The sequence below is a fragment of the Misgurnus anguillicaudatus genome, chromosome 8, assembly GCF_027580225.2.
Source record: "Misgurnus anguillicaudatus chromosome 8, ASM2758022v2, whole genome shotgun sequence".
Lineage (NCBI taxonomy): Eukaryota > Metazoa > Chordata > Actinopteri > Cypriniformes > Cobitidae > Misgurnus > Misgurnus anguillicaudatus.
The window spans coordinates 19,897,279-19,911,779 of NC_073344.2; the positions used below are offsets into that span (position 1 = coordinate 19,897,279).

At 37.0% G+C, this 14,501-nt stretch overlaps 1 protein-coding gene across 1 annotated transcript in view; it reads left to right on the forward strand.

Annotated features, from left to right (window-relative positions):
- tafa3a (TAFA chemokine like family member 3a) overlaps nucleotides 1-14,501 on the forward strand; it is a 141,137-nt gene that overhangs the window by 80,596 nt on the left and 46,040 nt on the right. Inside the window, exon 2 of the mRNA XM_055213640.2 lies at nucleotides 1,922-2,034. Coding sequence (XP_055069615.1) covers nucleotides 1,923-2,034 — 112 coding nt within the window. The 5' untranslated portion in view covers nucleotide 1,922. The remainder of the gene's footprint in view (nucleotides 1-1,921; nucleotides 2,035-14,501) is intronic.

The window sequence follows — 14,501 nt, forward strand, 5'->3', positions numbered from 1 at the left end:
ATGCTGGATTTGGGTAAATTTGATGAAAAAATGTTTATGAAATATTCATGTTGATTTTGATTGAAAACTTGAGCCCATCTTGTGACATCATTGGCATCTCTTCAAAAAGTCTTATGAAAACATTTCTGGGTCTTTTTCTCAGGAGACTTAAAGGTGCATTGTGCCATTTTTAAGGGCTTTTTTACACTGAGCTTAACCCTGGGTTATCTTCATTCTAAACCCCGCTTTTAACCCTAAGTTAAGGAGCGTTTCACACATGCAATTTAGAAACAGGGTTAACCCTGCTTTTGTGGGGTTAACCCCACGTTGTGGTGCCAAACGCATGCAGTGTGAAACGAAGTGGGGTTAGGATGTTGTGACTCGATGCTTAGCAACAGACAGCCAATCAGAAACTAACAAGCATGTACCTCATATCACAATCTGTGTACTAAAACACTTAAATTAGAGTAAAAATGACATCCCAGAGGCTTTAAACAGCCTAGAGAGATTTACTTTGCGCCCTGTTCTGTCAGTGATGTGGAAGCCTGAGACAAACGGTTATTTAAAGCGGCAGCGCGCTATTTTAATTCAGTCAGTTTGACATACGTTTTTATCCAATCATGACTGTTGACAACGCAAATATGCAAATGAAAACGTTCACTCATAATTTAGGAACGGTCAGTGTAAAACCTCAGATTATGAATACCAAGGGTTATCTCTTAAAGGTGCAGTGTGTACATTTTAGTGGCATCTAGTGGTGAGGTTGCGAATTGCAACCAACGGCTCAGTCCACTGCTCACCTAGCTATGGTAGCCGCCACCGGACAAACATGTCATCGTTGGAGACAACTTAGTAAAAAAGTTTCTCCGTTAAGGGCTTCTGTAGAAACATGGCTGCACAAAATGGCGGCTTCCATGTAAGGGGACCCGCTGTGTATGTAGATAAAACGTCTCATTCTAAGGCAATAAACACATAAAGGTTCATTATGAAAGGTCTTTATACAACCCCTGATAATATAGTTTTGTATATTATTTTGCATTTATGTCAAGAGATCCTTCTAAAAATTACACACTGCACCCTTAACTTTTTTACTAAGTTGTCTCCAACGATGAAATGTTTGTCCGGTGGTGGCTATCGTAGTTTCTTTATGCGTTTAAAAAGCGAGGGTTGGGCAGTAGGCTGGTTGCAATTTGCAACTTCACCACTAGATGCCGCTAAAATGTACACACTGCACCTTTAAGATACAAACAGAAAATACAGGAAATATGTACAAAAAATAAATAAATCATTTTCAGGACTAAATGTCTTCTTTGGGCTTTGTCTGTGTTTAGTGTGACCTCTCTTGGCACTAAACACATCTTGAGCGTTTTTGAGCAGAATGAAGTAAAAAGACTTATTTCTTTAAAATTTGAAATTAGGATTTAAATTATTTAAATAAATTTATTGTATAAAAACATTTAAACTCCTTTAAATAAATAGTAATTTTGATATTATAAAGACAGCGTATTGTTTCCAAATATTTTTTGGGGTCCCTTTAGAGCCTGTTTAAAAAAACCTTGCTTAAAACACCATATCATATTATTTAAAATACAGTACAGCTGAAATACAGTATTACCATATAACGTGAAATACAGTAAAATCATATTATATATTATTATTATATGATTATATATATATATATATATATATATATATATATATATATATATATATATATATATATATATATATATATATATATATATATATATATATATATATACCGTCAAGCAATGTTTAGCTTTATTCTTGTACTCAAACAATACTATGGTAATATGGTCAACAATATCTTTGTACATGCAGGAATCTTTACGATAAATGAGCTATTTACTGTGTGTTTTTGTCGTAGATCATTCAATGTCATAATAACTAAGTTTAATTGTGTTTTTCTGTGTGTTTGTAGGATGAAAGAGAGGGAGCTGCAGTGTGTGGGCAGGAGATTGTTGCTTTTGGGCATCTGTCTGCTGTCTCTTTGGGGTCAGCTGAGTCTGGCATCAACACACCGCAGTCATATTGGTAAGTCACCAGTAAACATATACAAAGTGTTATGTGGCAGGTGTTAGAGGACTCAGAGATCGTTCACTTTACTGCTGTATTTAGCTTCGAGTTAGCCTGACCTCCAGTTTCGTTTCGCCGGGAATCTAGGGACTACAACCAGCTTATGTTGTTTCAGAAGTAGAGTAACCTTGCACCGTTCAGTTTCAAAAAGATCTCTCTGACCCAAGAAAGAAAGAGCATTCCTGTTGAATTGAGTTAAAACTATTTTAAAGAACGAAAATGAAATGTCGAAATGTCCATGCCTACTTTAATGAAGGATTATACTAATAATACTCAAATGAAAACATTAATGACATCAAAGGTTCTCCTTTCAATCTCCAAAGACACTTTTAAGGCCTTAGTTATGTTTCTTTAAAGTTTCAAACTTGAAAAGAGACGCACGTGGGTTTTCTGAGACACCAAACTCCCTATCTGATCTGTATGTAATCTCACTGCTGTCGAGGAAAAACAATCGAGATTAAAGCAATCTGATTTGTATTTTTCCCTATGGGTGATAAATCCTAGCCAAATACTGGGCTGTGTTGGATAATGAAACGGCATTCATGAAAAATGGAGAAACGTATAAACATTCATTATTTTCACAAGTTGAATAATATGAATAAAGTCTGAGGTTTTAGTCTTGATGGAGGAGGGCAGCGCTGCGTCGTTGGACCCCAGCTTCAGGCCCGCAGGGATGCCAAAGGTCAAGGTGTCAAACTTGTCACAGAAATCGCATTAAAAAAATAAAAAAGAATGAAGTGAAATAAAACCTAAAGCGAAAGGTGGAAGATATGAATACACATTGCAATAATGAGAATCATCCACAGGGGCCGAGTGGCAAACAGCGGCGGTTCGTGAGCCGAAGAGGGAAAATAATGTTTGAGCAACCCAACCCGAGGCAAACACACACACACAACCGTTCGCCAGTATCCTGGTGAGGTTGCGTCTACCCCTTCTGTGTTCAGAAAGCCACAAGGACCCAGTGGGGGCGAAGGAAAGTAGCAGCGACAATTAATCTCCTGTTATCGAGCCAAAGGCCCGCGCTAAATAAAATCATGCTGCTTTTCGGGCACCGAGACAAAGATAGCGACAAGTTTGGAGACCCCCATCCTTTTTCCCTGCGGGTGTGTACGTGCGGCATGTTGCCGGTAGAAAGGGTGATTGATTACAGGAAAGCCCCCCGATAACTCGTCCCATGGTGCGAGGGGAGAGAGCGGATTTCTAAGCGATGCAGGTTGCACAGCTTCAGGCGAGCACAAAGCTAATCACAGTTACTCCCGATGGCTCCAAGAGGTCAGTCCAAGGTGTTACCCAGTAAACAAACCTCTTTAGCCCCAATGTTAAAGAGGAGTGGAGGCCTCCTGCTGTGTTGGATACTCAGCAAACCCCTTAAGAGGGCAGAGGCGGATCAACCCAATAACACCGGGAGGGGAACAGAACTGCCAGGACTCATTAGTTAATCACGAGAAAGAGACATGGCAGGAAAAATGAAAGCAGAGCACAAATAATGTTAGATTGTTGTTCAAGCTCCAGTCTTGTTTTAGGATTTGTTTCTATGAAATTGAATAAGGTCATGTCCAAGATTAAAAATCAATGATTCGAATCAAACTTTGATAATCTTTTCCCAAAATTAGATTATGAGACGTTAACTTGGATTTTACAGACAGGGTCTCTATTGTGCTTTTTTGATTTCAACATTTTGATCCTTAAGGGGGTCGCACACCAGACCCGCAGCTCAGGGCCTGGCCGTTCTAAAAAAAAATCGAACACATTGTTTTCTACGAGTATACGCACACCGGCGCCGACCGGTGGCGCCTCTCCGCGGTGCCCAGCTACGACTCAGGAAGTTGCGCAAATCCCTGTCGCGCAACAGAGCGCCACATAGTTTAACATTAAATAACATCATAATTTTCCCAAATCATTAACGATTAACATTGGCTGCTAACGTATATTTAGCAATTTGAAGTAGACGCTATCTGACTAAGTTCGCGCTATTTAATGTGCACTTTTAGTGTATGATACCTCCGAGTTGTCCAAGACGCGGCGCTGAGCTGCGTATCCGGTGTGCGACCCCCTTTAGAAAGTCACCAGCCTGGTTTTCGCAAAACTTTTGCAATATTTTCTAAAAACTATTAATAGCGTGATGACAGTGTTTCCATTTACCGATGTTATGCGACTAACGAGTAATTTTGTTCTGTCACGAAAACAATTTCCAAAAATATGCCGACTTAGTCGCATATGCTGACATGCGGACAACATCAAAATAGAGCAAGAATGATTAGAAAGCATATAGAGCAAACGATACTCTCGAATCGCTATCGCTGTGTTTTAAATCATGTGCTTGTTGGTTCTTGCGATGCCACATAAAGTTGAACACACGTCTTCTGCTTGGTCCTCCAACCAAACATACCTCACCATATTTAACAAATGATCTTTCATGAACATCATTGACCTGCAAATGCGAAAAAACATTGCAATTTTGCGATATATTCCTTTTTCGAATATTTGGGAGTTTTTGCGAAATGTAGGTGTTTCCATTGGGCGCATTTTTAATTTGTTATTTCAGTTTGTGCAATATGAAAAGTAATGGAAACAAGGAGTGTAAATTTCTTTGATGCAATTACGATTCGATTTGAATAGTTTATCGATACTTTAATATTACGAGACTATTTACGCAGTGACATTTTTAATAACTCACGAATGCAACCAAAATATATAACATGAACGTTTAATTAAACTCTTTAAAAAAGGCAAAATCTCTGTCCCAATTGGGACATTTACAACAACAAACTAAGAAAAAAATACACTTTAAAAAAAAAAGTGATATAAAATCAAGCTTTAGTCTTTAGCGTTTTAGCTGGTGCTGGCAAGGTTTTCTGCCAATCTGTTAGTCCAATCCATTTTCCAAATACAGAATATTTCCAAACCCACGACTTGCGTCCGATAGCAGTCACAACGCCTTCTGCCTTTTTCAATGTGTTTTCGCTGACCTGCAACCGCATTCACATGCTAAAACTAGCGCACGACAATAAGCGTAAATGCGCACTTTGGCAGAAATGCGTGGATTGAAGTTACGTCAAGGAATGAGGATGTGGAGAGTGTCAAAATAAAGCTACCACAAATTGATTTTTTATTTGTGGCATTGATGCATCGTATTGTAAAAAAAAGTAATCGCTGCATCGATCCATGTCAATGTAATATTACACTCCTAATGGAAACGCGAATAGTGGGATTCACGAGTTCGCATTAACACGTAAATATTGTTATTTTAGCATGCTGTCCGAGGAGGAGAGCTCTGAGCTCGAAATTTCTGCCCGAACCCAGAGCTCCCTCCCCTCTTTAACTGGCATAGATGTATTGGCAAGGCAATGGGGTGAAGTTGGGATGCTGTAAAAACGTGACAGAGGTGAGGGACGGCTATATAATAAACACCTCTTCGCTTTGATTGGTTGGATTACATGACCATACTCCTTTTTAAAATTTAGTTAAATAAACTTCATATAATGTTAAATCTCGTAATATGTTCTTGCAGGCCGATGAGATTATCTCTTGTTAATTGGATGAAGTATTTCTCTCCTCTTCTCTATAAATAGACGCGTCTGCGTATTAATAAACAGCAATCAAGCATTTTCAGATTTGTTAGTGTGTAGCTGCAGGGAGCGATTCAGCAATTCACGGTGGAATAAAGGAGCCGTGAAAATCACATCGCATGAGCTGATTATCAGATCTCATCTGACAGCTGCTCTCTTGTCTTATAAGTGATATACTGTGCAGGTCAAAGTAGGTACTGCATTTTAACAATTAATTATTTCAGACCTAAACAATCATTAAAACAAATATGTGACAGAAATCAGTTTGCACACACTTTCTGTTTTAAATATTGTACTTACCAGCCTAAACTTTAACACTTACAGTACACTATTATCTACTTTTGCAGTAGAAATAAACATTTGGGTGCTTCGAAAACGTTTTTAGACGTATTTGACATTTTTCAATATCATATCAATAGATTACAGAATATCAAATATATTTTTGTTTAATTTATGTCATGTTCCTGCACTAATATGAACTCTTTAGTTGCAAAGGTGTACTTTTTAAATGGTAATGCCCCAGTGACAGATAGGGACCATTTTTTTTCTGATAGCATGTAGCTCAATTGGTAGGGCATTGCATTAGCTGCACAAAACTTCATTGGTTCCAATTAGGGTTGCATACCGATTAATTGCAATTAATCTATTGCAGAATAATTGTTTTTGTTTATATCGTATGTGTGTGTGTATTGTGTATAATAACTTTGCATAAATGCATGCATGTATATATTTAAGAAATGTTTACATGTGTATATACATTTGTATATTTATGTATAATTTATATTATATACAAATATAAATACTTAATATTTTAATTAAAATTATACATGCATGTGTGCATATTTATATATACATAATTATTATTCACAGTTCACACAAATATATGATGTAAACCTTTATTCTGCAATAGATTGATCGCAATTAATCGTTATGCAACCCTAGTTCCAATGAAAACATCCTGTATACTGACTAAATGTAATGCACTAGTTGTTTAGGATAAATGCATCAAAATAAATGACATGTAAATTAAAAATGGCAAGTGATAGTGTCGAGTATGAAACTCATACTCAGAATGTGACCTCTGCATTTAACCCATGCCAGTAAGGAGGGCTGGGACCACAAATCATGCGATTTTGATTGCTATGCTTCTGAATGAATTACATGCCGCTACATCCAAAAGCCAGAGGGCGCTCTTGTGCAAAAAGTCAATATGCGCCGCAGAAGAAGTACCATTTACACACGCAGCTCCATGAAATGGCTATAAGCATATTTATGTGTACTGATCAAAGAGCCATTATATATAACATATATAACATTGCCTTTGCGATTCAGACATCGATATCAGACAGGCATTAATAGTATGCATCACGATTAATCATCCCAGCCCTACCAGTAAGTGAACACACGTACTGCAATTCGTGCACACATACACACGGAGACAGAGAGAGAGAAAGCAGTGGGCAGCTATACCTACCGCACCCAGAGAGCAATTGGGGTTAAGGTCCCTTGCTTAAGGGCACCTCAGTCGCAACCTGCCGGCCATGAGACTCGAACAGGAAACTTGAACTGGCCAGACTCTCTAAAAAATAAGCTATGACTGCCAAATAATGTTGAACTGCACCTGATGGACTAAACTTTTTGAACGTTCACGGAAAAGTCGGACCATGGGATCAGCTGGTTATTCCAAAATTCTAGAAACAGCAAAGTGAAGCAAGAAAATGCCTCGCATGCTCCACATTTATTGAATTGTGCCTGTAATGTTCAGATCTTTTTTGGGCCATTGTGGGCTTGAGAATTATGTTAGGCTTTTTGCTGCTGATTCTCAGTTAAATTCAGCTGTAAGGTTATTTCCATATTCATTACTTGTGTGCCGAATTGACTTCTGATTTTCAGCCTGGAGTGAGTTTTTATGTCTACTAGGGACACAATGTATTCTTCAGTGCACTTCAAATAGAACAGCACATTGTAGATATAGATTGTGTGTGTGTGTGAGAGAGAGAGAGAGAGAGAGAGAGAGAGAGAGAGAGAGAGAGAGAGAGAGAGAGAGAGAGAGACATAACTGTGACATTATAGTGTCTTTATAGTGTCTGCAGGACAGGTCATTTTTTCCTATGGGACATATGTGACACATTTCTCAGCATACAGTATTACTGTGAAGACAAAGTGTAACAGGTAACACTTTACAATAAGCAATATAGTTTTTCAGCATTTATTAATCTTTGTTAATGTTAGTTAATTCCCATACAATAGTTTATGTTTGTTTATTCTGCATTTACTAATGTTAACAGTTACAATTTATTATTTTAAAAATGTATTCATAAATGCTGAAATTAACATGAATGAAGATTAAAGCGTCCATAACACACGTTGTATCTGATTTTTATCTGGAGTATAAAGAGTAGTATTAAATCTTTCATATCTCCAAAGAGTCTTTAGTTTTATCAGATTTATAAAAGACAGATTAGCTTTACCGATCCTTTCCAATAACATACAAAATTCGGAAGGAGGAGTTACGAGCTGCGGGAGGAGCGAGTCACGAGTCAACACTTTATACAACACTGACTAGATTCACTACGTTCATGTCGTTTATATAATATGCACTTATGCACCCTTTCCAACACAGACGTCTTACCAAGTCGTGCCATTTTTGAGTTTTGATATAAAACAAAGCTGTCGCATGAAGTGATGCCTGTGATGCGTCCTCGGTTCTCGTGCCCATAAAAAGAAGTGATACGTATAGCTTACCCCTGAAACGTCACCCGTATTAGAAAAAAAAACTTTCCCAAACTTGTACGAACCCTGGCGAATACTCTGTAACACGTCCAACTGCTTTTTGACACTTTGCCTATTTTTAGCATGAGGAAACCAACTCTTAAACAGTGTTAATAAGCCAGAATGCATGAAATATCGTTGAACCGTTTTGGTTGAAACGTTCCCCTAATGTACATTTTTGGTTTCCAGAATGTTTTTTCCAAGGTTTGATTTTGGTTAGCTGGGAAAGTTTTCTTTACGAAAATCGCGATTTATGGTTCCAAAAAATAACTATTAAAGAACATTCTGTATATGTTATTTTAAGGCTATTTAAAAATAACCACCCTGCAACATTATGGGTACGTTATTTTATGGTTGCAAAAATAAAACCTAAAAAAAAAACATTCCCAGAACAATATTATTTGGTTCCCAAAAATATCCAAAAATTACCCAAAAACTACATTAGAGGAATGTTTTGTGATTGCTGGGAAATGCTGTAAAAGTATTGTTCACTGTTTGTTTATGCATTTACTAATGTTAACAAATAACCTTATTGTGAAGTGTTACCATGTAACATTTAAAGAGGTTATTAAACACACTGTAAAAAAATTCCGTAGAAATTCTGTAAAGATAAAGACTTGTTAATATTTAAAATTTATTCAACTTTGAACAAACTCTTGCCAGTAAATAACATATATTTAAATACGGTAATTTACCGGCAACCGAGCTGCAATACCATTTTTTTTTACAGTGCACAAACAATACTGTAGACACAGAAATAATGAATGATAGATAGATAGATACTGTAGATCAGTGGATGGATGGCTTAATAAATGTATACACAAGCTAAAACAATTCAGCCATGTGTTTGCATAATCAGTTTTATATACTTTTTATTAAATTGCTTCATTTGACATTTAATATGAGTAATAATTGTTTCATTTATCATATTATAAATGGCATTTGCCTATGGTGATGTTTGACCTGAAACGTATGATTGTGCATTCATCAGGATAGTGCCATATATTTGAGAAAACGTTAGTACTAGTAATGTAATATTAATAATAATTAGGACCCTAGGTGACCCCTCTTGAAGTGAATGCGGAGCTAATCGGAGAAACTTTAATTTGAAAAAGCAGAAAAATGTGTAGGTTTTCATACTCCTATGATATTCATGTAGCTTAATTGGTAGAGAATTACTCTAGGAGGGCAAAAGGTCATGGGTTCGAGCCCCAACAAACCAATACTGCATACTATTTTGTATAAAATGGCTGCATTTTGTAATTTATTTCATTTTGTAATTACAGAGTTTAATATTAATCCAAAAATATTTTATTGATACTGTATATATATACTGTAAAAAGTGAAAAGTTTGATCAACTTTAAAAAAAACGTACAGTACTTCAATTGGTAACACTTAAAAAAATTATGTTTTTTCAACCTAAAAGTTCACTTTAGTTTCACTTAAGGAGAAATATATAAGTTGAAACAACTTAATTTTTTAGGTGTTACCAATTAAAGTAATTTTATAAGTTGATCCAACTTTTCATAGGTTGTCTACACTTACAAATCAGTGGCGGAGTGGCAGTCGGGAAAGTCGGGACTTTTCCCGGTGGGCTGGTAGTGTTTTGAGGCCGTGAGGGCCGGTCTGATAATAGTTTTACATTGCGAGTTGTATAGCAACCCCGTCTGGCGGCCTGATGTGCGGCAGCTTCCTACCCCTCGCTGGTCAAACTCTGCAGCCTCTTTGCTCAACACAGTATATAAAAGTGTGTTCGGGAGGTCCAACCATGTCTAGGTTTTTTTTTAATATAGGGGGATTAGTGAGCGGTCCTCCCCAAATGGCATAGCCTGTCGGCCTTTGTAAAAACGGCTGTTTATTGCAGAACGTATGCGGTCTGATCCGTCACGCGGATAGACTATTCGATAGACAAGTAAAGGTGGATTACGGATGTTTAAAATCTCTAGCCTGGTGGTCAGGACATGAATGGATCAAATCAGCAGATTTGCAAAGGTTTATTTATCTCCACATAGGCTATATCATAAATAAAAAATAGAATGGTAACTTTGCAGCATCACATTATATATTTCCTAATATGTGATTTCTATATTATAGACAAGAGTTTTCAACGGCAATATCTTCACAACATTATTTTTTCTCAAAACTTTGACAAAAATATTTTGAAATGAACTACTATACTACTTCTGATGTAGCCATTTTTTGATTAAAAGCTTTTATACATTTATCAGGAGTGCCTCATTTTTTCTTTTTTATTAATGTTATTATAGGCCCGTTTTTGAAGAGCACCCTGGATTGTTTATACATTATTTATATTTTTTTGACCCAGAGAAGCATTCCTTTTTCTTTTTTCTGAACTATATTCTTACAGTTATTCAAAGATGCACACATTATTCCGCATATGATTTGAATATTAGATGAGAGTATTACAAGTCTATATAAGCAATAACAGTGGAAAAAACATTATTATCTCTCAAAATTTATGACAAAAATTATATTTAAAGGAAATATTCTTACAGTTATTCAAAGATGCCCACATTATTCCATATATTATTTCCTGTTTAAGGGCAGGTTCGTCTCTGGCCTCGCTCTGTTATTTCAAACAGGTATCCTTTTGTATAGTTGATCATTTAGGAAAATTAGCCATGATTTTATGATTTCATTATTATTATGAAAATAATAATTATCATGTTTCTTGGCAGAATGATTACAATTTGTTTTACCCTAGTTTTACTACAAATATAAGATACTTAGTATTTAATTTTTATTTGACCGTGGAGGGCCGGTGGTCTATGAAATTTCCCCTGTCACAAATAAAGCTGTCACTGGGGTGGTACCCTTTCATAAGAGTGCATGTTAGTACCTGAATATTAGTATACATACTGTATCTGTGCCAAAATGGTAAGTTTTACTAGCAATTAGCTTAGCCCCATTCATTCAATTGTACCTTTTAGAGATAAAGTTAGAAGTGTCCAAACACATCAACGTTTTTCCTATTTAAGACGAGTAGTTATACGAGCAAGTTTGGTGGTATAAAATAAAACGTAGCGCTTTTCTAAGCGGATTTAAAAGAGGAACTATATTTTATGGCGTAATAGCACTTTTGGGAGTACTTCGACTCGCCTGAAAAGTCCGCTCCCCTTCTCACTCTCATAATGGGAGAGGGAGGGTGTTACTGCGCCGAGTCGAAGTACTCCCAAAAGTGCTATTACGCCATAAATCCGCTTAGAAAAGCGCTACGTTTTATTTTGTACCACCAAACTTGCTCGTATAACTACTCATCTTAAATAGGAAAAATGTTGATGTGTTTGGTCACTTCTAACTTTATCTCTAAATGGTACAATTGAATGAATGGGGCTAAGCTAAATGCTATCGAAGCGTCGCAGCGTGCTCCAGCGCTTACGTGCACGCACACAGATGATAGAGGGATGTATCAACAGTTCTTAGTTAAGGTAATAACATATTTTAATATTGAAAATGAGTAGACTATTCCTTTAAGATGCGTGTCATGCAATATCCACTTCTCACGACATGGTTGTAGTATTTTTTACTAAATACTACAATAAAAACGTGAAGAAGGACCACCGGAAGCATTTCATATTTTGAGCTTTCAGTCGTGAGGTGTTTTTATTTTTATTGTACATGGGAATTTCTGCTCTAATCACGTGATAAATTTTGAGCTTTTTTTGTCATGATACCTAGTATTAGGGCCTTTTTAAATGGTACCAGCTTTTGTACAATTTTATTCAGAGAGCAGAGCATAGTTTCAAATCACAAATAATCTGTGAGCGAGCCAGTAGCTCTTGTTTCCTGATTAAACCCGTCTGACTTTTACATATAAATCACAGCTCAAACAGCCCACCATTACTCATCACCAGCATCTCATTAGTAGCCATTGAGACGTCCTGGCGGCCAGCCTGCGACATGGGCTTTTCTATTTTGGGTGAAATAAAAGAGGATCATAACGATTTTAACTGATGGAGGCAATTAGCAGAGAAACGCTGACACCGGTCCAGCGGTCAGCGCCGAGAATGCGGTGTTAATATCTCCATCGTGAAGCTCTCAAAATGACTTAATGCATTTTTTCAAAGGCTTATATTTGTAAAGCTGCAGGACCCAGCAATTATAGCAACAGTTTTGAGAGACCGTGACAGATTTTTTATTACTTGAACACTCAAAATAAAATGAATAGTAGTGAAGGTTGAAGTTTGTCAGTGTGCTAAAAGCTTGCGCTTTTGTTGTGCTTGTTCAATTAAAAGGCATGATTCTAATTAAAGACTATTTTTTATGGACAGTGTATAAATGCTTTTGCACAATAAGGTTGAGAAGAATTTGTTTTTATAGTAAATATTCAATACACATACTGTATACTGTACTGTATATTGTCACAAAATGGTGGACCTGCGTATGTAAATTTAATCATAGTTTTAGATTTCTCCATGGCACTACGATAATGAAGACTATTTTTTCTCGCGGTTGGTTTTACGCACCTCCGGTAGAGTCGCATTTCATGGTTGGAGCACAGTTATATTTTCAGTGGGCTGAGGATTTGTCAGGAAACTCAATATCTCTTTCTCAACTCTAATAAGTAATTCCTCGCTGTTATTACTGGAACAGATGGATGGCCCTAGATCGTAAATTAAAGATATTTGCTTTAATAACTGTCCCTTTGAAACTACCCACTCAATAAGTGCAAGTAATAATAGGATATCAATCCTGGAAGACATTTACGAGCATGCATCTTTGGCAGAAGGGGCAGAGGAATACAGCGTGAGGAGAGTTTGTGGCTTTTTCACTGCTTGTTGTTCACTGTACAGACAGTTCGGGTGAAATGGTTTGTTTTAAATGAGACTGGAATAGATGGTACAGTCCTTTACACTGTTAGAAACAATGGTCAAAATACGTACCCCAGCTGTAACTGGGGCAGTAGCCTTTAAAAGGGTCCTAATATGTACCATTAGGTACAGATACAGTATGTATACATCTGGTACCAATATGTATATGTATTTTTGAGGTACTAATAAGCTCTCTTTGGTACCAATAATATATGTATCTCTGAGGTGCTACTTTGAACTCTTTAGGTGCAAATGGTACAGCCCTAGTGACATATTTTGTCCATAGGCAATACATAACATATAATATAATGCACATCCACTTCACGTCGTGCCATATTACCACCTTGGGTGTGCGTTATTTTCTAATAATTCAACGGCTCGTCGTTGTCATGATGGATCCACTGAGATGAGACGAAGTTTAGATCCAAGTGCAGTTTATTAACCAAAACAGGAACAAACACAAAACATGGCGTGACAAAACCCTACAGCAGATACTTGTACACAATGTTCCCTCTAATTTTTTTCAGCACTGAGCAAATTCTTTTTTTTTCTGAGCGCACATTTCAGTACTGTGAGCAATTCGCAACCACACGACCTGCCGAAAAGGACCACGAGCCTGAGTTAACCATAGCAGATTCAAAGAGATGACAGTGTAGCGTGTAACGGGGTTTAGTGTATACACACGTATAATGTTCAATGTGGGCCTGTGTATAAATCCCAATACATGTCAGTGTTTCCCCTAGGTTTACATCTTTGGGGGGGGGCATAATATGCTACCCCAAAAGACTTAATTATCAAGAAAAGGTACAAGGTACACACAGTACTGTACCATCAACATGTCTTAGAAATTAGCCATAGAGATTCCCTATGCTGGTCAGCAGCTAGTAAAACAATCACTATAGGTTTGATTTGTGTAATCAAAATACATTATTTTACTAAACTATACAATGAGTTATATCCAGTGTTATCCAATTAACATACTGTAATTAGATGAATGACATACATACTTTAGTCTTCTATTAAGTTCTCTCAACGTGGGCACCATTCTTACCTCTCTCTTTCTCTCTCTCTCGCTCTTTCTCTCCTCTACAATGTCAAAAGATCCTGCGTGCTCGTTCTTGAAGCTGCTCTGAGTTTTTTCGCTTGAGCTGCATATTTTCAACTTGCGCGAAGACGTGTTTAAAGGGAAAAGCGCGTGTTTTCGCGGCAATTGCGCCGCCCGATTCGCGTCATTCACAAATTCAGAAATAT